The sequence below is a fragment of the Planococcus citri genome, chromosome 4, assembly GCF_950023065.1.
Source record: "Planococcus citri chromosome 4, ihPlaCitr1.1, whole genome shotgun sequence".
NCBI lineage: Eukaryota > Metazoa > Arthropoda > Insecta > Hemiptera > Pseudococcidae > Planococcus > Planococcus citri.
The window spans coordinates 47,685,712-47,712,424 of record NC_088680.1 but is presented as its reverse complement, the minus strand read 5'-3'; the positions used below and the strand labels follow the sequence as shown (position 1 = coordinate 47,712,424).

Genomic DNA, 26,713 nt, shown 5'->3' with positions numbered 1-26,713 from the left:
TCTTATAGGGAAATACTTGGATCGTCGAACTCATTATTTCATATCCGGCGCACAATATACCTTGCCTACAACATTCCAATTTTATATTTCTCAAACATGCAGATGAGCTAGAAAGCCATTTTATTTTGTTGGTTTAGAAATTGTATTCGAACTGTGGGACAGCAGTATTCACACGAACCTATTTTTTGTGATTGTGGAGGAGAGGAGGGTGACTCGATGATGAGGAAATTTAATCTCGCACATGTTTGATTCAGGCAGATTCCTCACAGATTTTTTTCTCGAATATTTTCCAAGCATGACCTCCTGGAGAAAAACTACTCCCTGTGAGCAGTTGGAAAATTTTATGCTCTACGATTTTGTCAATTGAACTTTTTTTCAAAACGCTTAGTTTCCTTGAAAATTAGTGTACAATTAGCCCAGCTTTTCAAAAATTAACTGAAATAGTTGTAACACGATTCAAAAATTAAATACTACCCTTAATACATTCTCTATTTTAAAACAGTCGTTAATTTCACGCCTCCAGGTATGACATTCACTCATCAGACATCATCTAGACCGGAAAGGTGTCATTCAGTGACCTCAGTGAATCCTCGCCCATGCCACAGATACAGCGAAGCCGTCCTCGATGATAATTTTTATAAAAACAAAAAAAAAATACCAAACATGTCACGGTCAATAGTTCGATTTCCCGACGCCCTTTTCTAAAGCCTTTCCTGCTGCGATCCTTTGCCATCCACACATCATCTTCAGCAGAGCCAACACAGGATCATCAGATGCGTAAAAATGCTCTTGAAGAACCTAATTCCGTACAATCCACTTTAAAACCGACGGTACATAGGAAGAAAAGAAGAAAACACATCAGCCTCGGACTATCTCCATCTCTTTCCGCCAATCCGGCCCAGCGTACCGCCTGCCCATACCCAGCGGCTCTCCTCACACCTTCCGCCGCTACCATCGCTGCTAATCTTTCCAAGTGCAACGAACACGAGTACGCACTACACACATACTTGTAATACATACCTAAGTATACCTCTTTATCACACATACGCCAATTTATATGCCGATGTAATAGTAAAACACGAACCAGTACACACGAACACTATACAAAATTCAACGTAGCCACAAGCTGATTCACCTGTTGGCGGCGTCGACGACGACGATGACGGTGGCGGTCGGTTCGGTTCCTTCGGTGGTCATTCACACGCGAAAGAGGCGGCGGCGGTCTCCTTTCGTCACCGGTTAATACACTTTACACACACACCAATCGCGCGCAATCTTCCTCTTGCCCCGCTCCTCACCATACCATATGCTTCTTGCAATGCTTCCTCTTCCGTTCGGTTCCTCTTTTTTCTCCCAGGTCTTCTTTCTCTCTCTCTTACTCTCTTTCATCGTGTGCTTCACACACGTAGTTTTATTTCCTCTTTTGATTGATGTGCGAATGCGGTCCTATAACTCTGCGATTGAATCACGTGGATTCTTCATCTCCAAAAAATTTTTTTTGTTTCCAACAAATGATAGAATATTTGGAAATATTTTTACATGGTGTTCCATTAATCATCAGCCCTCGAATAGAATACCTATCTGTGGATTAGGCATATCAATTTTCTGCCATGGATCTTGATACCACATCTATATGAAGGATAAAATAAATTTTGCGATTGAATTACATTTCATAGACAGTAAAGGAGCAACCACAGAGATAATCTCGGACTCGAGTACTCAATTCACTTTGAAAATAAAAATAGGCTGGTATTGAATTTATCAATGGAACATCTGGAATTGAGGAGCTTTCGTCAAAAAATCGATGCCAATGCCAAAGCATTTATCAAGTTCCTCTGAGCAGAGAAGTTCACATGACCATGACCTTTGGATGACCTCTTCTGCAACTGTTGATATTACAATTTCAATTCCTAGTATAATTTTTGGATCCAAATCTTATTCCAAAATAAATATGTAAGTATTGACTTGATGATTCAAAATCGTATTTTTTTTAGGTACAGTCTGGAATATTTGGGTTTTGAAAATTCGCATTCGACAAAATTATTCAGATTTTTCTTCCACCTGTCTGAATTCTTTACGTCCGCCCTCGACTCCGCATCATCGCTGATTACATCATCTCATCATCTCTTTGTCTTACTCCCATTTCATCTTTGTTCGGTGTTTCGATCGAATCAACGGCGGCGAGCTTAACGTCTGTCTAGTCATAAATTTATGGCCAGGGTGATGGTATAGATTACACAGTACACAAAAACCAGAAGAATGAAGAAAATGAACGGATGCTAAAATTTTGCACACCGACATCGACATTAACCTTGAATTACAATCATCGTAGTCGACTTTTTTCAATTCTTTTTTCAACAGTATTGGTAAGGTATAATATACTCGCATGTATGTAATGTACTCAACTTACATACATGGATCGATCGACTAAATAATTCGATTTACCTATGTAATATCTCTACTAGCCAATCTATGCCTCTCTATCTCTCTTACTCTTCATACGATACTGGTTTCATTTTGTAATGAGTAAATATCTTCTTTATTCTTCGAGCTGATTTTTTATCGTACTCTTTGGCTTTGATTTGACATTCGGTCGTATAATTTTCAAGGGTACAAGTACGTGTACTTTACAGCACTACCGACACGTCGCTTTGTCTACACGAACGACCCTCTACTAAAATGTACTGTCATTCTTGAGCTTACACACGATATTGTGAAGTTCACAATATTACACATGTGTGTATATTCCTCGGTTTTATTTTTTCTTCTTTATCACAGCCAGGTTTTTATCCAGCAATGGTGCAATATTCTCACATATTTGTAATTATTTGATATTAAATTAGATGTAAAAGTGACTTTTGAACTTTTGACTTGGCTTCTAGACCATCATTAACACCGCACAACATCCTGACGAACTTTTCAACAGGCCTAATCTCAACATGATAAAATCAACCCTAATGAGCTCAAATTCCGATTTTAATCGTTTCAAGAACAATGAAAAATTCCACCATCCAAAAAAAAAGGGGGGCAAAACTTTCGAGCTGTGTTCACAATTTGAACGACCGTTAGACGCTACATCCTGAGGGCTTCTAGAGAGGATGTCGCGTCCGCTCTGTAATGTAATGTGGAGCTCACATAAGAGACGAATCCAGACCGAAGCCAGGTGTTCATGGTCTAACGATACAGGGCTCTGAACCAACACAAGGATGTGTAGAGGGACGTCTCGAAGAGGTCGTTGGCTGCATCGTGCCATACCTCGTATCATTCGTCGTGCTAAATAAAACCTCAAATACGAACGTCTACGATGTAGTCGTTGTCATCATCGTTCAGCAACCTTCTGCAAGAAGAAGCGATGGTCTAGGTTATCATGTGAACGTGCACAAACGTACCGGGGGTGATAATGACTTGGGTGAAGAAGAGAAACGGGTAAAACACATCGAGATTTCACAGATACAAAATTTCAACCCTCGTTCAAAGTCCTATTTTATCGAATATTTTTCAAAAATCATCTCTATTTCACGTCAAATTTGTGGCCTGAGTTCTATGATTCTGCTCAATTCACCATCAACAAATCAACGTATAGAGCAACATGCCTTTTAAAATTGTAAGAAATACCCTCGTACGAGTCGTACGTATTCTTGGCAACTAAAAATACGCACACACGACCTTCTTATCAGAGGAGAAAAAGAAAACGCAATCCATCGTAAAACAAAACCAACGTACAACTAGGAAAAAGAATTCCTCAAAGAAACAATACGAAACATACTATAAACATACACTCTATACACAATACCCATATTTCAATCAATCAGTCGACTTATTGCTGGCGATAAAATTACACAAAAATTTTGAAAAATCACCTTGCCAGCTGCGACCGTTGAGCGAGGCTACTAGCAACGGGGCATTGCACCATATAAGCTATAATTTCGCAATCGTATACTATCGCATATACAGTGCTATAGCCATCACAAAGCCTGGCCATCGCCATCCGCGTTCGTCCAAAGTGTACATACACACTACTCAGCACGAGTGCACGAGGTTTGGCCGCTCCGCAGAGGTCACTAGCCAAGGAACCCTCTTTAATCAGAGAGAAATCACCATAAATTCGTATCCGAACGGCCGCTGGTCGGTGCCCTGTGCCCATTACGCCATCGCCGAAAAATCTCCTCTACCTGTACGCGGTCTTTGTTCCGACTCCATCCACCACCGTTTCGGTTTGGCGGGTCAATTCTCCAGCACCAGCAGAATCGCAGAGTGGTGGCCGGCGGCGGCGTGCGCAAGTATCTCTCTTGTTCGATTTCCAGGCAATAACACCAGCATCAGCATCGGTGGTAGCGGTAGCGACAGCGACGGCAACAGACAAATTTCAAGGTCCACCCACATCCCACGATGATCGACAATCCCAAACCCAAACCGAACCACCGCTGCACCATACATTACGACGACCGTTTACCCAAAAAAAAAAGTCGTCGCCTTCCATTCGCCCTCTTCCTCCTCCTCCTCCTCCCTCATTTCTGCTCGTGATCTGCGTTACCTCGCGAGCGAGAAGTTTTACATCGATGACACGGCTGCACTGGATCGTTGCCCTTTTCTTTGTTATACACACCACGCTACCTGCTCCTCTTCTTCTTCGGGCTTTGGCTTGGTTAGGTATATCGTACCTCGTGTTCTGTATGTGTGTGTGTGCGTGTCTCTGTCTCATACTAGCGCTCCTCTGCTCTCTCTGTCTATTCACTAACGCACAATGTCTGTCGTCCCTGAACCGAGGTAGAGTTGGAAATAAGCTGGAAACAAGCTGGAAAGAATGTACCCAAGGTCATTTACCTTTTTAGAGGTTAACGAGTTGAATGAATTATAATCTTCGGATATACGCAGAACAGTCAAGAGTCAGAACCACCGGAGAATCGAGAAACGCCACCACTATACCAGTCCCCATACGGATACCATCTCCACATACGTCGAAAGAACAACAGGCGACAGAGCATCCATCGATCAGATGTCATTGTCATCGTCAAAGAGATCCTCGAGAATCGAGAAAAAATATTTGGAAAGCTCGTACTTCACGATCTGTTTCTCCATAACGTACATCGATCTTTTGGATGAATTTTGGGGTAACTTTTGGAAAATGACAAAAAAAAGGAGGCTCCATCACATAGAGGACATTTCAAAATTAAAGAATTTCCAAATTGAGAAAATTCCCATTTTTCATTAAAATTTTTCTGACTTTTTCACTACCATGGAAATTCTTTTCAAACTTTCATGATATTTTCCAAGACATTTACGATCAGAAGGAATCCTGACTCTGAAAACAGAACGAAGTCATTGAATTATGTATTTTTCAATTTTAGGGATGGTGAAGTCCTTCGCAAAATTCCCACAGGAAAACTGACTCAAAAATCGTATCCTTTGCCCCAAAACATATGAATTCTGATAAATCTTATTCAAAAAATCGAGTAACTTCAATTTACCACGCTCCCAAAAAATTATCAAATCTTCAATTTGAGAACAAAATCTCAAAATTCCACCACCAAAATGAGAGCCATATTGACCATTATCAGACCCTCCCCCCTGCACCCTCGGACATCCTTAATTGCTCATCTCCATCAGCTACTCTGGACACACTCTAACACAACCTCGTCACAAAAGAACATTAATCTCTTTCTGCAAGGCCACCATCTGCAGAGTCGCCAGCCACGGAAACCGAATCCAATGATCTGAAGACATGGCGATGAGACTCCATGCATCGTCGTCGTTCAAAATGGAAATAAGTTTCACAGGAAATCTTCGACGAGCAATACTTTGATTTGAGGCTACACGGCAGCAAAGTGAAACAACCTCTTATCTTACTCCATTAAACATTGCAGAAGGTTATCTGGTGTGTTGCAACAGATGATACACGAACACCGTGAGATTTTATGGAAGTATCATCGTCGTTGTCGTCTTGTTCGTTTTCATCGACTCGTCGCTCGCCGCATCGCGGTCGATTATCTAATCGCCTATAGTACCTAAGATTCTATGGTAAATTTTCTAAAATCCAAATTACACAATCGGTTCAACCTCCGGTCCCTTCCTCCTCCACTCTCCTTCTCAAAATCCGCCGGTCTTTTCAACAAACCACGCACGACACCGCCACTACAACGAAAATCAATTCAAAGTCAACATTCGACCTCACTTGGAATTGTCATCGAAACACGCCGCTCTTCCTCGTCCTCTCCTCGCTCCCCTACACCCCCTCTGGTCGCATAATCACGCATAGATAGATAGACTTCGTAGTACATATTTAAATTACTCGTTTCATGTCGCTTTAACTATACACCTATCAAATTACACGTTTAGTTTAAATGTCAATTTTCATTTATACCATCAGCCACAGCTCGCAAGCAATAGGTATGTGTACATATGGGCTATGAAGTGGCAAACGGTGGCAAGGGTGACGGTGCTACATACTCGGTTCGAAAATTTGAAACATCCAAGGTTATCCGACGTGTATAATTTTTGCGCAGCGGTGTGTTCAATTTAGCCGTCCGAAATCAAAGCGAACGAGAGAGACCTTCAAAAAGCTACACCTAGAAAATATCGCAAATTAAACGGTAAACAAGATTACATTATTCGATGACGCGCGCGCGCACGCGCTCATGGTTTGTAATTAAATTCCAAATTATTAATCGAACCATGCCGCGGCCGCGGTGCGAGTTTACACGCTGCTTTGTTTGTCCCTTCCGCCTGTACAATACCAAAGCTGCATCCATTTGTCTTTCCGGATTTGTAATTAATATTGTTTACCTATACACCCGCGTATGGTATATATTAGTCTGTACGTGACGTTCACTCGACATTGCCTTCCTCTATCCTACAAGGGGTGAATGGGAAGAAACGCATCAGACCAATCAGAACCCAAATTTCTTACACCTCAACTTTTCAAAAAATTGGTAAAAAAAAATCAAATTTAATGTCGAAAATGGAGTAAAACTGAATGAAAAATCGTTCCCAAATCAAGATAAGCTTATTAAAAAAAAAAAAAAAAAATGGACAAAAAATGAACTAAAAAATTGTTTTTTAAGTACATAAATCGATATGAATTCATTTTGAAAAATGAAAAAAAAAACTCAAAATCCCCTAGAAAAATTTGATAAAGATTATGGCCGAACTTCGATCACTAATTTTCGAACAACGGCGATAACAGGTATCAATTTTTGGAATTTTGAAAAAAAAATTCCAGTTTTAGTTGAATTTCGGTTTTTTGTCACTGACGAAAAACTACTCTCAGTCTCACATCGTTCAACTATTCTTGAAATCTCCCACACAATCTGACTAAACATTCCAAGGCCGATCGATAAGGCAGCGTACAAAGGTTAGAAGTCGCCCACGATACGAACATCATCTCTTCGTCGAGAGACCTGAGAGAGAGGAGAGAATACATTATCGTCCTATATTCACAACGATATAACCAGCAAACAGAAGGAAAAGAGAAAAAACTTTTCAATTTCGTACGTAGCTTTCACCGCAGCACGCGTCCTTTTTTTAATTGGAACACATCGAGAATACGATTTTCCCTTCCACATCCTCCTCCCTTGTTCCTTCGATCTTGGCGTAAGAAAACACTCGATTAATAGGAATAGAGTCTATACGTAGACCATTAGAAAAATTGCTCGTAGCTCGTTTAATTAACGATTAGAATACGCAGTAAGTATAATCAATCAATTTCACATTCGACTGTGATCGATTCGATAAATCGATTATTGCGAATTCGCAACTATTTGCCAATAAAGTCTTAAATTAGATACACAGGCCACAAAATGCTCAACTCGATACTTTGATGAAAGAAAATTCATCCCACGAGCTACATCTTCTCTCTTTCTGTAACATACGTATTTCGTTTCCCATCAAGCAGAATAAAATCTGTCTTTGGTTAGATATTATTCAGACGAACAAACGTGGATATCTCGTCGTAGGAACAAATAACGCGTATGAATTTAATTCGCATTGATAATTTCGAATATTTTTTCGCTCGCGCAATCGTTCGAGAATGACATACCATCATCGTGACAAAATTCTATAATCATCCAGATAAAGAAACAGAAAAACACTGCGAAATCAGCTCGCGCGTCATTTCCAAGTATACTCGAGTAAGCTTGGCGGAGTACGGAGAGCTCGCAGCCGGAAACCGAAAGAAACGTAATACGATAAATACTCATGGTTAAATATAATTTGCCGAGTTGATAAATTTCGCCATTTTTTTTCACATCGTCTCAGCCAGTCGACCGGACACGAGAACATAATATACGTTTCAATTTCGTCACGTGTGGTTAACAGTTTTTGTCCAATTCGCAAAACGTATAATCGAATCAAACCACTGCGATGAAATCGTCTTTTGCGTCTTTGTCATCGGCATAGTCGACAAATTACGACGAATTATTATCGAGACAAGAAATCGACGAATATGAAATTTGATTTCCTGGAAAGTTTTCAAAATGAAATTCGAGATTAATACACGAACTTAAAGCGAATTCCTCACCTCATTAGGGCTCGAGTCTGAATTCTAAAAAGGCCAAAAATCAAAATACGAAGCAATTTCCGCGTCGAGTGAATCGATGAAAAGTTTTGAAATTTTTTCTTTCAATTTTCCTGTCAAAATTCTCTCCACACATCAACTCAACCTTATCAATTGATCCTTCAGCGATCAAAAAATTTTCCAAAAAACGATCAAATCGAACAAACACCGGTATTTTCTTCCTTGGTCGTGATCCCATAGCACGCCAATATCCGTGCCCCCTTCCGCCCATCACCATCCATCCGTCACACTTCCAGCGTTATGTAATAAGTCGTCGTCGGTCACCGGCATGCCCCGCCACTCCTAGAGCCTCGTCGACCAATACGCATTCGCGACGAGAAACACACCTCGCTCACTTGCCAACTGTAGTGCAGGTATGAGCCGCGTTGCCCGCGTCGCGCCGCCATATGCCCTTTACGTCTACGTAGGTACTTATCATATGTATGGTATTCACTCGACGAAATAACCTTCGGAAAACTGCTTTTCGCTGATGAAGTGGTATCTGCGTAATATCCGGAAACCGCGATCAACTCGGTCAGATCAAGGGGTATTCGTGAAATGACGGCGGCGACGGCGCTATCTCATTTCGCTGATCATTTATTCCAGGAGATGAACGGTACGACTGAGAAGGCCTCTCCGGTATGTTCAAAATTTTTGAGACTCTGATCACTAAGTCACGCTGATTTTTGAATACTTGGAAAAAAATGACACCGAGTTCCTGATAATACGCTAGACTTTGAAGAACATGGGAAAAAATCCACCATTTCGTATTCTAAATACCAGCACCTCAAACTGATTAATGTAATTTGTTTTCGACTTTCGAAAGTTTTGAAAAATTGATACAGAAATAATTCTTGATTACGCTGGACTTTCAGAAAAAATGTGGAAAAACACAACAAATTTCTGACATCCTCGGAGTTGCTTAGTAAATTACAGGTAATTTCGGTAAATTACTGGTAATTTTGGTAAATCACGGGTAATTTTGGTAAATTAGAGGTAATTTTTGGTAATTCAGCAATTGGTAATTTTAGGTGAATTTTTAGTACTTGGTAAATTATTAGTTAATGTTTTTTCAGGTATGCAGGGGGGGGTGATCAAAAATTTTCAACTCCAAGAAAAGCTTGTATACACCAGAAAATCCGAGGACCTTTTTATCTCTTCAGTCAACAATATTCCAAAGTTCGATCGATTTGCACAATATTTTAGTTAAATAGTGAACATTCTTGGTCCATATTGGTCCAAAATCTACACTACTTACTTCCCGCAATTAATGACTCTGAGTACAAAACCAGGTAAATTCATGGTTCTAGTACTTACCTGCAACAGAAAACAGAAAAAAAAATTAAAAATCGAAAGCACACCAATATATGTACAATAAAATAAATTTCGTACACTAAAACATCATCTATTAAAACAAAAAATTGCTCGTTTCGTTCCTCGTATCGCCTTTCACATCATAATCGACCATCACTTCAGCTTCATTTTCTCCTTTCGACTTCCTATCATCAGGAAACCGATTACAGACATTTTCCCCACCCACGTGCTAAAATCGCAGCCCAGATGACCATTCGGAATTACGCAACCGTCTCAGCTATCTAATCGTAGCATGGCGCTGGTCGATGGGTCGCGTCCAAGTTCCATAAGCGTACTGGTATTTACCTCTCGTCTCCCTTTTTTTACGTAATCGCGAAAACAATCTGGTCCAAATATCGAAGACAATAGCGAAATCGCGCCGCGGTGCCACAGTCGTTTCCTTTCGCCCTATATCCATATCGTGTTTTCTCTCGACAGTCGACAGCGACGACGGTGGCTGGCGTGGCGAGCCTCTCTCTCACCATATAGTCTCTCTTATGGTAGGTAGGTATATTAGAGCTGTGACTTCTCTCTTTGTGTCTATCTTTCTCTTCTTACTCTAATAGTAAGTCAGCAGCGAACTATACATATAATATGGTACATTTCCTAATAGATTTCACTTTTTTAAAATTCGATATTACGAATGATGGCCATCACTACTACCGCCTCCACCGTCATTGCCATCTCCATCGCCACTGTTATTGTCCTCGTCGCTCGTTTAAGTGACCAATCTACACCACATCTCTACGTATCGTATACACACACATATTAAAGAGTAACTAGTCTATTAACGAAATAAATCTCTCTCTTATTTATTAGTACACAACTTCTTACACTCGTACAGCATGGCTCTTTCACTCTTTCATTTTTTTTTTCTTTTTCGTTCTTCGTTCGTAGTATAAATAAGACATATCCTACCCACGTCAGTTCGACATCGACATACTATACGCAAGTTATGTAAAAGTCGAATAAAACTGCTCGGCTTGGATCGACGACGGTGAAACCTCAACATCGACGACGACATCGAAAATTTCTACTGCTCGATTTCGCAAACCTTTCTACACACAGATATTCCTCCTCCACCTCTTCTTTTCGTACCGTAATGCTACATAATGTAAGTAAGTAATTGTATAACGCGTAATGTACTCGTATATATTTTGGTACAGGTACAAGCCAAGTAGGCATGTGTCTTTACCATACATTGTACTAAATACACCAGACGCATAAATAGTACCACATACACATCGAACGCATCATTTACTCTCTCAACACCGCATAAAGTTATTATCGTTTTCACATATTACCTGCACACGCATTACTACAATATAGTCGACGAAGAACACACAGTCGCATTTCAGAATCACCTCGCTTGGTGAAAACTAGGTTCATTTACTCTTACTCGTGCTATACTCATTTACGTAATTACCTCTCGAATATATTATGCATTGTGTACGTAGACGTACCTACTCACACTTTTGCAATAAACGTACGAGTACGCGATAAGGAACAATTTCCAATTCATTTTCGATTCCATACGCCCATTTTCGTTCGCTTTCTACCTTCTCTTCACTGCGGAGAAATCGAAGCTGTTTTCCTATTTTACTGAATATCTCAAGTTCAAAAGTTGAAAAAAGCGATTTCATCTTGAATTATTTTTACCACACTTATCATTAACCGAATTCAATTAGTAACACTTTGAATATTTTATCAAAAGCTGGTGTCAGATAAGGAGCATCTTCTATACTATTTTTTGATAGGATAAGACGAGACGAGATGTATCTACAATACCAAAGGTCTCCTCAGATAAAACTTCGAGACACTGCATAGAATCATTATTATTTTTTCAAATGTTGATGAAAGGAAGCGTGTAATTATGTGATAATATTTCAATTTTTCCTCTTCTGTAATCAATCGATATAAAAATAACTACTGATTGGTTTCCCTCCGGAAATAAGTACCGATGATTAAGAGCATAACGAGGTCAGAAAAAGATGAAAATAGTCAACTTTTATCGGTACTTTCTTTCTAAAATTGAAAAAAAAAGGGGTATTTTTACCACAGAGTATCTGTCAAAATCTCAAAATCAGAATGTAAAATTAATTTTATGCAGAATAAAATTGTTAGAAAATGTACTTCCAAAGACCCATTTTTCACAATTTTTCTCTTCAATTCAAAAAGGAACAGATGAAAGGTGTTTTTCATTTTTTTTTCATCCCCTCCCTTATTCTTTCCGAAGTTCTTCAAGATCAGAACCCAACTAGCTCATCAAACTGAACTCACTCACGGCTTTCTTGGAACCATAGAATTAAAGATAAAGAGTTTAACGATGATTGCACTAAAACAATCAAATTTTGTGAATAAGATTTCATTTTTTGAAAATTTTAAATTTACGCTTCAATTTTAGCTCTTTTCCCAAATTTTACTCTTCTCTTTCAAATTTTTCCATTTTTCTACTTCAATATTTTTTCCTATGAAGGAGGTGGAAGAGAAAAGTACTAGAAAGATTAATAAAATTCAATAATTTTCGAGAAAAAAAATTTCACAAATTTTTCCAACCAACTTTTTATTTCAATTTTCCATTTCCTTTCAATTTCTGGCAATTTTCTACACCGATTAAAACATAAAATCATCCTTATTTCCAAACTCCACACTGGAACCTTACTTTCAACTCTCTATCCATTTCCAGTCGATCAGCTTTCAAAATCATCTTTCCGTTCGCTCTCATTTCCTCTGTGCAAAAGTACCCCTCACCATGACCGACACTATTGCATAATGCATCTCGTCCCCTTTACGTACGGTATGTTTCAGTTTCAGCCAGGTCACACAATGCACAATCCATCTCCTCGATTACCTACGTTCACGTAACGTGCTACCGCAGCCCACTGCTGAGCCTAAGTATACCTACAATATGAAATTTCGGTCGAATTTCACAACCTTCGGCAGGCTGGATGCGGGGTGCACCGCGCCGATTACACCATACCGAAGAGCTCGGCGCTTATCCTACTTTCTAAAATACTCCAAAAACAAGAGGAAAGAGAAGGAGTGAAAAAAAAGGCCGCAATCCAGCGAGGTACCTAACGCATAACCGGAGATCGAACGACGGTGAAAGTAGGTTCTGTGTGTTTTGTGGCATTGCATGGCATAGTATATGGCATGGTGTACACACATTTCGATATACTACACACTACACAGTACATACTCGTACACGCGTATGTATATGGTTCCATTGCGCCTTCTCTTCTCACCTCTCTCGTCATCTCTGTCGCACCTCAACCTCCTCACACGGTTCCAATCCAATACATCAATGCGAGACGATGTGGAGCGCGAGCGGCGCGGTGGTCTCGTGCTCTCCCCCGACTTTGTATGTAGTATCTGTATGTAAGTATTATTAGTGTTAAGTATGAAATAAGGTCGGCCTTAAACGAGTGCGTTATATGCAAGTGTCGCAATGTACGTGCTCGCTCACTCCGCGCACGTCCACCGTTCTATTAACCGTAATACGTCCGTCGTCGTCGACCTGATACACACATTGTAGTACAAGCGCCACACTTTTTACTATAATTTGAAATTTTCCAATTTTTCGATGCGAGAATGAGTCGAGTAACATAGCAAATACCAACACGAGCGAGAGCTACATTTCTTCAAATTAATACATCAATTCTCATTCTCAGACCAACTGGACCCAATCACATCATCCCAATATTACAACTTCTTTCAACAAATCACTGTCTTGCTCAATTTATCGACGTTTTAATCCCTTCTTCGCGTCTCTATCCGTCGAAACCTCTGCCTCGCGTCGCTTCGATTAATATTAATCGCACGTAGCACTCGAAACCATAATATTAATAGACCAGCCAGCCTTTAAAACACGCGAAATAAATTCTCGCCGGCGACAATGATGGACATAAGGCGAAAAATAATTGAATTTTTTCTCTAATTTTTCACGTTTAAAAACACACAAACTTACACGCTCACGTACACGTATGTTTGATAATCGACGATATAAACACCATAAATATATACGGTCGCTCGTCGACTCGTAGTAGTCGCTAAACACATTCGTTCTATGGCGAGAACATTTCACAAGGTGACTTTTAAAAACTATTTTTACCCATTTTGACGCAATTTAATTCGAGGGGTTCGTTCGACTTCTTCTTCGCTGCTTTAAAAATCACCACCGCCGACCTCGATGCAAAACGTTTTTGAAATTCGAATAGCACACCACCGACCTCCAGTCTGGAATATGGTAGGGTGCCGGGTGCAGGGAACGACGTCGAAAAGCGAGTCGGTTGCCTTTAAGCGCCGTGTCGATGCCGTGCCGCGTCGCGCCTTCATTTTCCACTCTATACTATAAGCTAAAACTTTATTCGCGCACGTGTTCGACACCCGATCGTAAAAAATTAGAGCACGAGTACGATGAGGGAATTTTCCATTTGAAATAAGTACCTACATACAACATGGGCGACATATGTACTCGAAGAAACCTACATGATGTCCGCTGACCAGACCGAAAGAAGAGATACTCCAATTCAAAATCCATTTTAAGTACTTGTAATTTGATGAGGATCATCGTCGTTATGTAGAATTTTTCAAGTCGTCACTTCATCTAATCGTTGAAAGTTGGTCGTTATCAGTTTTTTACAAGGTTTTAGTATTTGATATCAGTAGTACCTTGAATTTGAAATATTCTTCGAACACGACCACTTTACAGCCCTGTAAACGATTCCCCATAAAAACTTGGAATTCTTCGAAGAAAATCGTAGAATGGAGAATTCCTCGATGCTGTCGTAGAAGGAGAACCCCGCATGGTAACTTATTTGACATTCGAAGACAAATATTTCGAGAACCTATACGTATTAAAGCCTCAAATTTCTCACAAAGACTTAAAACACATTAAAAATCATTTTCACCAATTTGGCACATTGACGTTACAAAAAAAAACTGACAGATACGTTGGCGCGTTTACATTGCAAAAAAAAGTTTTGTGTTTTTCAGCTTTTTAGAGAATGAGCCAAACTTACGAAGTGTTTTGAAGCTATTTCGACCCTCCATTTGGTCAAATCACCCTTCCCATTTATATATTAGACACATATACGCATACAAGATGCACTTGAATCGTTTCGTAACTTCGCACACCACCCCGACATCAACCACAGGTCACTTTAATCGATCACTAGTCACATTTACCCGCTTCATTACCTCACCAACTCCGCTCCTTTCTTCCCAGACGATTTAAAAATCGGCCGCACGCCAATCGTACTAGAAAATTACCAATACCGGTTACGTGCTCGTTCCGTTATCACAAATTGCCGTCTCACCGGTGCAGTGGCGACCATCGGCGCTACGCTACGTTCGCAGTTCGGTTCGGGTGTACCGGGTCACATTTCCAGCGTCGCTGGCCGCCGGCCAAAAGTACGCCGAACGTAGACGCAAAAAATACGTAACATCCAACGGTGGTCGTATTTGCGAAAAGAAAAAACATCTTAATAACGAGGACATCCAGTTTCCAACATAGGATAAAAATCCCGTTGCGTTGTGCAAATTCTTCGCAAACGTCACGTGATGTATAGTCGTGTTTTTCATCCGAATCTATACAAACGTCGTAATTTCCACTTTTTTTTGGGTAGGTACATCACAATTAGTTATTTGACTTTGATATTGAAAACATATTTCCTCAATTCGTTTGGCTAAAATTTCAAATCCAGCATCGTCTCAGCACCAATGTCGTTCACCAAGGTACAATCGAAGATCGCCCATCGATGAAGGGCGATCTTACACACAGAATAGCGATACAACACAAGTACGATTTACCATCTAGTGCAACATTGTGTTGTATCCGGCCGAATCTGAACCGATATATAATACCTATTTTTACCTCGTCGTCTAGTAATATGTAATGTACCGATATATAAATATACCTACGTAATTACCTCGCTAAACGACCACCACTACGTTTACGTGTCGCGGGCTCGACAATGAGATTACATTATGATCTGGGCATGCGGTGCGGCGGGGTCCATTACCACTTCGCGCTTCTATAATAAATGCATTATTCCAACGTACGAGTACGTACGCGGAAGAGACTGAATTGGAAAAAACCTTCGCTTTGCCTTTAATAAATTAAACGCTTTCGAAGGGAAACATTTCTCAAGGGTTCAGTACATAATATAACGACACTCTTGATCGAATGCTAAGGTAAATGTAACATATCCCTTACCTACCTATAGACCTACTCGAGTGTAGATCTGTATCTCGACATTGATAACGAACAGTTTTTACATCTGGGATATATTTTCCAGACTTTGAGAAGTCGAATGTGCCAATTAAGATATATCCAAAAGAAAAAAACAATCGATGAACATTGTGGTGGATCAAAAAAAAACATCCTGGATTTCAATTGACGAGAAAGTAATTTTGGGTGGAGACTGCCCAGAAAAATTCTGAATCCCCTAGCCGTTCAGTGGACTGAACCAGAGGTCCTCACAGTGGAGTAATTCTTGAAAAAAAAAACGAGATTTTTTTGGTCACTTTATTTTGATAGTAGATACATTACCTCACAAAAAAGCTGCAACTCAAGTGTTTGAACTTCCCTGATCCATTTGCCATTTTTTTTTCAAAAATGACCTAACTTTGAGGATTTATGGCCAAAATGTGGGGAGTGGGCTCAAGAATTTTCTTGGTAGATTCTCACTCAAAATCAACTTCCTCACCAATTTTCCAAAAAATTGAAAAAAAATTGTTCATCAACCCTAATGAACACTGGTCAAATTCAATAAGAAAAGTGGACAAAATCACGAAGCTTCAAAAGCATTTTAAATTTTATGGTATACGAGTAGAGGGTAAAAAATTACAATATGAGTGTTCTTCTAAATCAATCTCCCAATTTTTTCAGAATACAGGAAAAGACTGCAAAAAAAAAACCCGAAATCCTTCCTATTCGTTCACCACCAAAATTTCTTCATTTTTTCAACCTCCCTCGCCCTTTCTGACTTTTCATACGAAGGAGACATACAAACTTGTAAAATGAAATATTTTGCAATTTCGAGTTGAATTTTGAAAAATTGGCAACTTCGATATCAAAGAAATCTCCCTCAAATCCTTCAACCCACTCATCGACCATGTGGAAATTCACATTAATCATCATTGCAGACATCTACAACTAAATTAATCGAGAAGCAATACAAATTTTTATCATTCTCGAATACCGCTACACTACCACACAACGCAACATTGTGTAGACGGTAGACACCAGTGATGCACACAGACACGTTTACGCAGCACATTATGCACATGCGAACGTGTAATCGCTAGTTTGCTACTCGTTAAGCGTACAGTTCGCGCCGCACCATCGAAGGCGAACCGAACAAGGTCATGATCAAGGCAGACGTACCTCCATACAAGTGGTATGGTATCACTAATACATACGCCAAGTCGCGAATACACAGACTACACAGACGCATCTGCTCGTCCGGGCACCTCCAACCCGCGGTCTTCCTGGCGCAATCGCGACGACGACGTCGGTCGGCTCGTCGCGAGCACATCAAATCGTAAGCCAGGCGAGAGAGGAGAAGTGGGGTGATTTTTCTTCATCGTTTAACGCATAGCGTCTTCGGTTCGGTCTTCGTATTGCTTTCAACACCGGTAGCGTCGGTCGTCGTCGTCACATGACATGTCATACGTCTTCTAGTCATCGAATGTGACAACACTCGTTTTTTACTCAGACTCATCATCGTCATACGTGAAAAAGGCAGCCTAAGCACGTAAAATGACTCATCGCTCGTGACAGGATATTCTATAGAATTTCGAAAATATTTGACCAATTGTCACCACTGGCTGAAAGAACCAAGAAACAATATCCCAACATGTTGACACTTCTTCGAAAATTTTCAAATCCTGACCCTCAGATTGCCTTAGGTATGTCATATCAGCGGGTGCTTAGATCCGAAATACCTCACCTACCTTCTCACACATCTACAATTCATTACTCATACACTTCGAAATTAGCGAATACCATCCCACTTCCCAGAGATGCACGTCATCGCATCAGCTGATCGTCTTCCTTCGTTAGGGCTTGGCTAGACTACCGGTGCGGAGCGTTGCGGTGCGGCATTTCTTCCGCTTCAAAAAAACCGCACCGTGTGTTTTAATCAGCCTGGCTACACTGGCGGTTTTCTCCGACGCGGATGACTCCCGCGGTAGCGGTTATCCGCGGTTCTTGAAAAAATTCCGCAGAGCGCGGAATTTTTCAGGAAATCCGCGCGGATTTTCGTTATCAGTTCGTTGTTGTGCTGATACATTTCTACATTTTAATAAAATTAGCCTTCGAAATGGATGTTTTTCTTCACGTATGTGAGTGTGGATGAAATTTGTATGCATTATAACTCGAGTGATAGTTACTTTTTGTTTATTTCAATAATTTTGCAAAGTTGAGAGTTCAAAAACATCACCAAAGGAAAACATCTGAAAAAAAACATATCATATGCCTGCAATTGCGATTTAATGAGGTAAAATTATTACATTTCTTGTTTTCTACACTTTCTCGTACATTTTCAGCGAATTTTACTAAAATTTCAAAACTTGAACCGCGTATTTAAAAACCGCTTTAGACCGCCAGTGTAGCCATCGTGCATTTTTTACGCGGAGCGGAGCGAAAATAAAACCGTACCGCTTCGCTCTGCACCGGTAGTCTAGCCAAGCCCTTACCTGAACAACTCCGACAATAAACACGCGTTCTTTATGTCGAAGCTTCAAACAATACACGAGTAAATTAAGCTCGAATGAGATTTCAAGGAAAAAACTATCCGATTCGAGGTGCCGATGCCATTTTCCCCCAAGATGGTTTTCGTTTTTTGCTGCTGCCATTTGCAGCGGCGACGACGACGACGTCGACGAGTCGAAACCGAAACCGAAAACAACTCCAAGGACGTTTTTTAGCCTTGTCAAATAATCTACGTGGTGTTTTTCTTTTTCTGCTGCTCTTCTTTTTTCTCCACTCATCCTTCTATCTACGCATTTCTACGCGTATTTTCAAGAAACTGGCGACGATAATGTCATATCCATTTCTATTCTTTAGAAAGCAGCATTCGTTCTTCGGTTGACATTTTAAAAGAGAATGGGGAAAAAAAAGCCTCGGTTCAAAGATCGCCATTAATCTTGCTTGGTTTCGTACCAAGAGGTGATAAATTTTTCAACAAAACGAATGACAGCCTTACTCTATGTAGAAGGTACTCGACTGACGATTTTTTTCTTCCATTTCGTTTAGTTCGAGAATATAATTAAAAATTTTGCCTTCTTGTGTTGTAGTGGCAGTAGCCGACCTTTTCATTGTCTGTATACACTTCCTCGCTAACTTACTTCACGGTGGAGCGAAGTAGCATTTATTCCATTGCCGTATCACTGTCGATGTCGATGTCGTCGCCGTCACCGTCATCGTCGCGTCGTCGCTATCGTTAGACCGCACCATTAAACATGGCCACCAATCTACCATAAACACCCTATCAAAGGTCATCCGAGATAAAAATTCATATTCCGCGTACACTTCCGATCGCCGAGACTACACATGTAATTCATTCCGTACAGGACGATACATGCGGAAAAACGGACGAAAAAATCCTCCAACACGTGACCTATCCTATCTCCTCCATCATCGTCAAGGTACGATCTCGAGCTCTACCAACACCATTATTATCATCGTCATCATCATCCAGCTACACACATACAAATTATCTTCGACGTTATAACCTCCTTCGTATTGCCATTGTTGAAATCCTTTGGTCTTTACCTCCCAGGTAAACCATACGAGAAATTAATTTCGACTATTCGAATCCTTCATCTAATCCTATCCAACCATAGGTAGTATAATTCTCTTACCCCTTAACCCCTTATGCGTACACAAATCATCCTTTCTCTCAACACATTGAAACGACTCTATAACCTATTTAATGACATAGATTCGCGCTCGCAGACGTCCACCAGTCACCTCTTCGTAAATGACTTACGACACGGTCGTAAAAACCGAATCACGAGCGAAGCATAGCAGCAGACTTGCGATGGAACAAGGATCGACGAGGTGCGGAGGAGCTGGTGGTAACCGATGGTAATGAAAAATGACGCCCGCCCAAGGCGTCCAAACTTCAACAGCAGCAAGCGAGACGAACGAGTGCGAGAGAGACAGACACAGGCAAGGTTAATAACGCTATTATACGGCTCATAGTCGCAGACAAAATCCCATTCCGCCCGCTATCCACCTTACCGTGTTCTTCTGCGCGAAGTGGTGGTGATTGTGCACTTTAACTACACACAATCGTAGACTATCATTTAGTCTACGAAATCCAGCGCGGATTCGCGATATAGAATGTCAATATCAGCGATGTACTCTTATCATTTTTGATATGGAACCAGCAAAGCTACAAAACTACAATCGAGACCAACAATAACAAACGAGATGAAACAAGTTACTCTTATCATTTTTGATATGGAACCTGCTGAGCTGCAAAACTAGTACAATCAAGACTAGCAGATACAACAATCTTCATACACGATAAGCAATTTCAACTCATTTCATTCCATCATCTCATGAAAAAAATCAACATCCAGATTCTGCGCAAGCAGTCCAGGAAATTGCTGCTAACTGGATGATAAATCAATAAAATCTGCATAACATAACTTTGGAGCATTGGTTGACCCTGTTGCTCCCAAATAGACAACAGTCCATAAGTCCACCATTATCCATTGCTGGTGATAGATAATGTGAAGTACATATGACACAGCGGGAATGAATTTTCAAACATCGCTGAAGAGAAAGTAAGAGCAATTTCTCGTGACGACGTAGGTGAAGGCATTTGATCTCTCTTTTGAAAAGCGCTGAATATGGCTTTGGCCTAACTGCAAGATTATAACATCACCAAACAAGACTACAATCTCTAACATAGCTCAATTTCTCCAAAATTGCCAACAAAACAATTCACTCAAAAAATGTTTTCGCAAAAAAGGACTAATTCAACACCCTCCTCTCACTCTTTCAATTCCAGTCAAAATCAAAATTCAGCCGCCACAAAAGGCCAGTGAGGTATCATGCTATCATGCAACTCCATTCCACAGAGCCATAAAGCTGCACACAGACAGTACTAAATTTCTTCAGCCACACATGTGGTATTCGTTCCATACTTTTAGTTTCACAAGGGCAGGCAAGGCAACGATATAAGCGGCATTCGCCATAAAAATATCGGAACATATGTCGCGCGCACGCGTCCGACGCCGCCGTGCGCCGCAACGTTTTTCCCATTTGAAATTTTTTTCAAGGGTATGATCGCTCAACGTCTAACAGCGTCGAAGTTTTCCACAAAACGCGTGCTGTAGCCGATGACGTAACGAGTTTTTTCAATTCGTCTTCTTTTTTGCTCTCTAATTCCATACCACGCCGCTCCACTCCATCTCCTCCATCGTCGCACTCTTATAAGTATGCCTAATCAATCGCCATATTATAAAACCATATGCACGCTACGACGACGTTACGCGTAAAAATGACGTAATGCCCGTCAATTGACGCATTGCCAATGCCGCGCCGCCCTCGTATTCGTAATTTCGAAAACGCGAAATTTTCGCGCGCTAATTTCGTCGCCTTCGTTCGTCGCCACCCCACTCGCGCCACTGCTGCTCGCATCGACAGCTTCGCTCGATTATGTTATCGACGAATGGCGACCATTGGTTGGTCGGTTTGTCGCGTCGTAATTATCAACGTATTATTTTTCTATACGAAAAATCCCTCTGTATGGTGCGTGTCCTTCGTCCTCGTCGTCATCGACGTCCTACGTAGTATCTTCCCCCTCCCCACTTCTTTTAACCCTTTGCCTTTATATTTTTCAATGTACGTATATCGCCATTAACGTCATGCCACCGCGTTCAGACGTGTCCCTGGCCCTACCGGACATACTGGCAACAAGTGCCATCATTTTAATATAATTTCACCTCGATAACCATGTCCTTTCTCCATTATGTCTCCAAAAACAAATGTTGCCCAAAGGCGCCGAATCGCGACATTTTCAATTCTATATTTTCATTAAAGCAGCACAGCGCTCGAATATAACAATATGTAGCAGAGCATGATTTTTCTTCCAGAATATTATGTGGTAGCAGAACGTGCGTTTTTTCTACAAAAATACGATATGGTAGCAGAGCGTGGTTTTTTCTTCAAGAATATGACATGGTAGCAGAGTGTGTGTTTTTTTCTTCAAATGAGTACCTACATTACTTCATCGCATTGCATATGTTCAAGAAATTGGACAAATGGACACAAAGAACTTCCAAGACATCTTCAAATAATTTAAAACCTCGAGTAAATGATATCCATATAGTTCAAAGCCTCTTTTTACCCAGTTTTACAGCTTCACTTAACCTCACTAGTCACTACATTGAATTCAATACAACATCGCATAACACCTTTGAAAACACATCTGTTCTCAAAATTTTTTTAGCTCTACGCTGGTCAAAACCCTATTAATCATTTCAGGCAAACTAAGCGATACAATTCGATAAATCTGATACCGCTATACCCTCAGGCTTTCAGACTGCAGCGGACTTACACCCTGCAAAATTCCATTGCACGACCAAAAATACATACCAACATAGGTAAAACGCTTCCAGTTCCAGTCCAAGTCGCGTCGCCCTATCTAAAGTATACCTAAACCGAAGATTATCTCACATCTTGCATCTTGCATTAGCAGCAGCTGGCCAAACTCGTGCATACGAGTACACGAGACATCACCTGCTCGGGTAGGTCTAGGTACTACACAACACACATTGCTTCACCATCACCATCATCATTATCATTACATCCTAAACAAAGATCACTTGTTCCTAGACCTACATAACCCAGATAAAATTGCTACAAAACGAAATAGACGCGAGTAATTGCAGGTATCTGCAAACGAATACCATCATGAGCCCAACATAACGGTTACCAAACGTGCAAATTCTTAATTACTGGCAACATCGCCAAGAGTAGTTTTTTCTTCTCAAATCGCCCTACAAAACGTGAAAAAATAAATAAAACCGGACGAGCCTGATTTATCAAAAGCAGAAGGCTTATATCGTATGTGTACAATGCTTGGTAGATGAATTTTTCTCGTTATTTTAAATATATTACATATTAAAAATGTGCGTAAGCTCCCTCGAAGGGCGGTCGCACGAGCCAATCGACCGGTCTGTGGTGTCTGTGGTCTCTGTTTAATGCTAATAATGGAATCATATCTCCTCTTTCTCTCTTTCACTCTTCAAGAGATACCAATATTATACCAATTTGAATGGCTGCGATACGAGGAAAACGTGAACCGAAGCCCGATCCAGGCGTTAATTACACATTTAAATGGTTACACGATTGGACATTAATATAAAATTAGGACATAAATACATGTCAGATGGCCTAGTTTGGTATAAAATTAAAAATATATACATCGTTAAACTTTATCAGCAACTGACAGATATGTTTGTGCTGTAAACTGCAAAAGGTAGGTATCGTTCACTACGGTTGGTTAAAATATATCAGCACGTTTACATTTTCATTTGTACGTATATTTACCCCCACACAAACGCACATAGCTATATAGCCCCCTTTGCTTCTGATTGGTTGATGTACTCTACTACGTTATGCATATGTGTAATATATGTAGGTATATGGTATACCTCATTACCTCCCTCTCCCTCTCACCGCTCTGTACAAAGAAACGTGAAAGGTTTTCAAATGTATGCGTATACGTATGTGTTATGTATATATCTACGTAAACGCCGCCATTACTAATATCGACACAGTGACGATAATTTAACCTAAATTTTATATTCGCGCGCTTTTGCGCGTGCGCGGATAGCATATTCGGCCATAATTAGGGCGATCGCATTATTATTGCCCATATAGATAAAAATTTGAAAAAATTCCATTACAAAAGGAAGGATACGAGTAAGCACAAAGCGACGACAGGCGACGACCAAACCAGACGCATTAGTCTTTTGCTCCGAACCACACCATCATTCCAAATCCTTACCCAAGGGTCAACTTCCTTCATTGGTGCCTATTCCTACCGTTTTGATCAATCCTAAAAAACACATTTTCACACTGAAGATTCAATTTTTTTCAATCCTTCAACCTACCAGCAAATTTTCCACAAATTCGACAACTTCAGAGAGTCTCTATAGCCACAACCCAAGTTTACCGGAACACCTTCCTCAAATCCGACCCAAAACAAAACACCAATTCTGTCAAATGCCAAATCAGGTCACACCAAATCAGAGCATTCAAACAAGATCTGTTTCCAGTCACCAAATCGACATCATCCAACAGTCTCAATCCATAAATCAAACAATCCTCCTTCTCCCTCCTGATCTAATAGGGCAAATCGATACCCATCGTTAAAACACGTGAACCTAATTCCATCACCATTTGTCTTTACATTTCAAGTCGACATCACATCATCATTGTTTCAATTGCTGACAAACTTACTTCAGACGAACGGTCCTTACTCCCGTCAATAAAACACGATCGGAATGCGGTTTGCGGCATTCGATGGACGAAGAATGCTGCTGATGATACATTTCTTTCGCGCAAAGTAAAATGCAGTCTCACACACGCGACAATGTACTCGGATCTCGAATTCGAACACGTAGGTAAGTAATTTATCGACGACGAAATTCGATCAATTAAACGCGCAGCACCAAACACGAATACTTCTCGAATTGCACTGTGAGAAAAAAAAGAACATTCACCGATCGCTGGACGAGACTCACGGTCCTCCTCTGCATATAGGTATAAGTATAATTTGCTAAGTACAACGTATTTCACTCTCTTAATCAACACTTCGAAAAATCTCGCATAATAATACGAGGTTCTGTTCGGAATATCGCGCGATTATTTTCATAACTAGGTCGTCCTATCTGTTCCGAGGACTCTTACGAATGAAAATAGGTTACAGCGTATGCATTAAAAGAGATGGATTAGACGTCGTCATAAACTACACGACTACGATGATGATGACGACGACGACGTCGACGACGATGGTGATGGCGATGGTGGTAGTGGCGGTGGTAAAGACGGCGGCGGCGACGCTTACTCTACTTATCTGGTTCTTGGACAAAGAGCGGCGAAGAGGTGAAACTAGCTTTGAATACTATCCTCGTGCTGCATGTGTCACCACCATACCATTACCATCATCATCATAGGCATCGGCAGCATCATCGAAGAACCAATTTTTTGCTGTATATCAAAAAATCTCTGGTTCATCTGATCGGAGGAAGTGTTCGCAATTTCGACTGTCTAGGTCTCAAGTGGATTAGTTTCTGATGTTCAATCGTCACAGGATAAGATTGGTCCAAAAAAAAAAAAAGAATCAGGGTAACTGAAACATAATATGGTAGCAGAGCATGTGGTTTTCTCTTCAAATAGCAAATTCCACGATTTCAATTATCTATTCAAATGTCTGATAGGTCAACTATTCACGTGTGACCTTTTTTGGATACTTATATGTCAATGAGTATTACAACACGGATCAATATTTAAATTTTGAAACTGGAATATTTCGTCGTCATCATATCTTCCATTTTGTTTACATGGTTCCTCTACAATTTCCAGCAATTTTCAGCTCATTTCTTTTCAAATTAACACATAGACCATTGCATTTTGTTATTGCGAAATTTACTTATCCGTATCGTATTTCAAGCCACGCTCTGCTACCATGTCAAACTCATGGGGTTATTTCGAGAAATCACATATCCAAGCGTAAATGAACAAATCTAGACAGACTAGACCGAATTAATCATATAAAATTCAACTTTCTTCAAATGAAACTCATTCTGATACATTTGAACTCTACCTACGTTAATGGAAATCTCTCAATTTGTCACTGCTACCTATCTCTATGTACATACTTTTCCTTCACGTCGTCGTCGACGATCAAACAAACATAAATCCGCATGCTTCATCAAGATGAGAAAACTTCAATTACTTATGTAGTTTCCAATCCAATCGACTCGCGTTAATTTCTCGACAGATAATTTCACCATTTTCGATTGCTAAAAAAAGAGGAAAAAATCGAAGTAAAACCTTCCCGAGGGTCTTACGTATTCGTATTCGATCTGTTTCAACGTGTACGCTCTCTTTCTCTCTCTCTCTCTCGTACTTGTTCTGTTTCTCTGTTACTCTTTCAGTTTACTTCTCTCGTGTCACCTACTAACCCACTAGAGAAAACGTCCATTATTCCAACACGGCCTCTTATTCCGTCATTTAAATAATAATACGATTAGATTTTAACCTTCGTATATGTACGCTTGTTGTAATGACCAAGTGTCGAATTCGAAACGTACCTAACCTATCTACTATTTATTCTTTATAATAATATCGGGTACACGTTTAATATAGCGCAACAATGCACCACCTCCAAGAGATGGCCTCTTCTTCTTCAGTTGGAATATCTATCACATCCTTTTCTTCGTACCTACACCTCTCACATTCTGACGCTCGATACTAAATCTCTATCGTGATTCATCTTCGCGTTAATTAATTTAAATAGAATAAAGCTAACGCTCGATCGCCTTCGATTGCTTTCACTCGAAATCTTAAAATATGTAGAATCGGAGAGGTGCACTAACATGTGTACAACACATCCGGTAGAAGTACCTAGACCTAATACCATACATCGGTGCTGTACATTCATATGTGCAACATTCATAACGGTAATCCACACATCGAGATGCATTTTCGTTGCACAAAACTTGAAAATTTTTCTTTCTCATACCTGCTCATGACCCCTCCGATAAAATAGAAGA

The 26,713-nt window shown here is 40.3% G+C and overlaps 1 protein-coding gene across 4 annotated transcripts in view; it reads right to left on the bottom strand.

Annotated features, from left to right (window-relative positions):
• rdx (BTB/POZ and MATH domain-containing protein rdx) overlaps window positions 1-26,713 on the bottom strand; it is a 161,433-nt gene that overhangs the window by 31,607 nt on the left and 103,113 nt on the right. The window contains exon 1 of one of the 4 annotated variants that reach the window (XM_065363021.1): window positions 24,396-24,502. The exons of 2 other annotated variants lie outside the window; for them this stretch is intronic. In XM_065363021.1, the coding sequence (XP_065219093.1) occupies window positions 24,396-24,487 (92 nt within the window). In that variant the 5' untranslated portion in view covers window positions 24,488-24,502. Of the gene's footprint in view, window positions 1-9,809; window positions 9,869-24,395; window positions 24,503-26,713 lie in introns of those variants that run through there. One more of the 4 variants, XM_065363023.1, reaches the window with a different exon arrangement.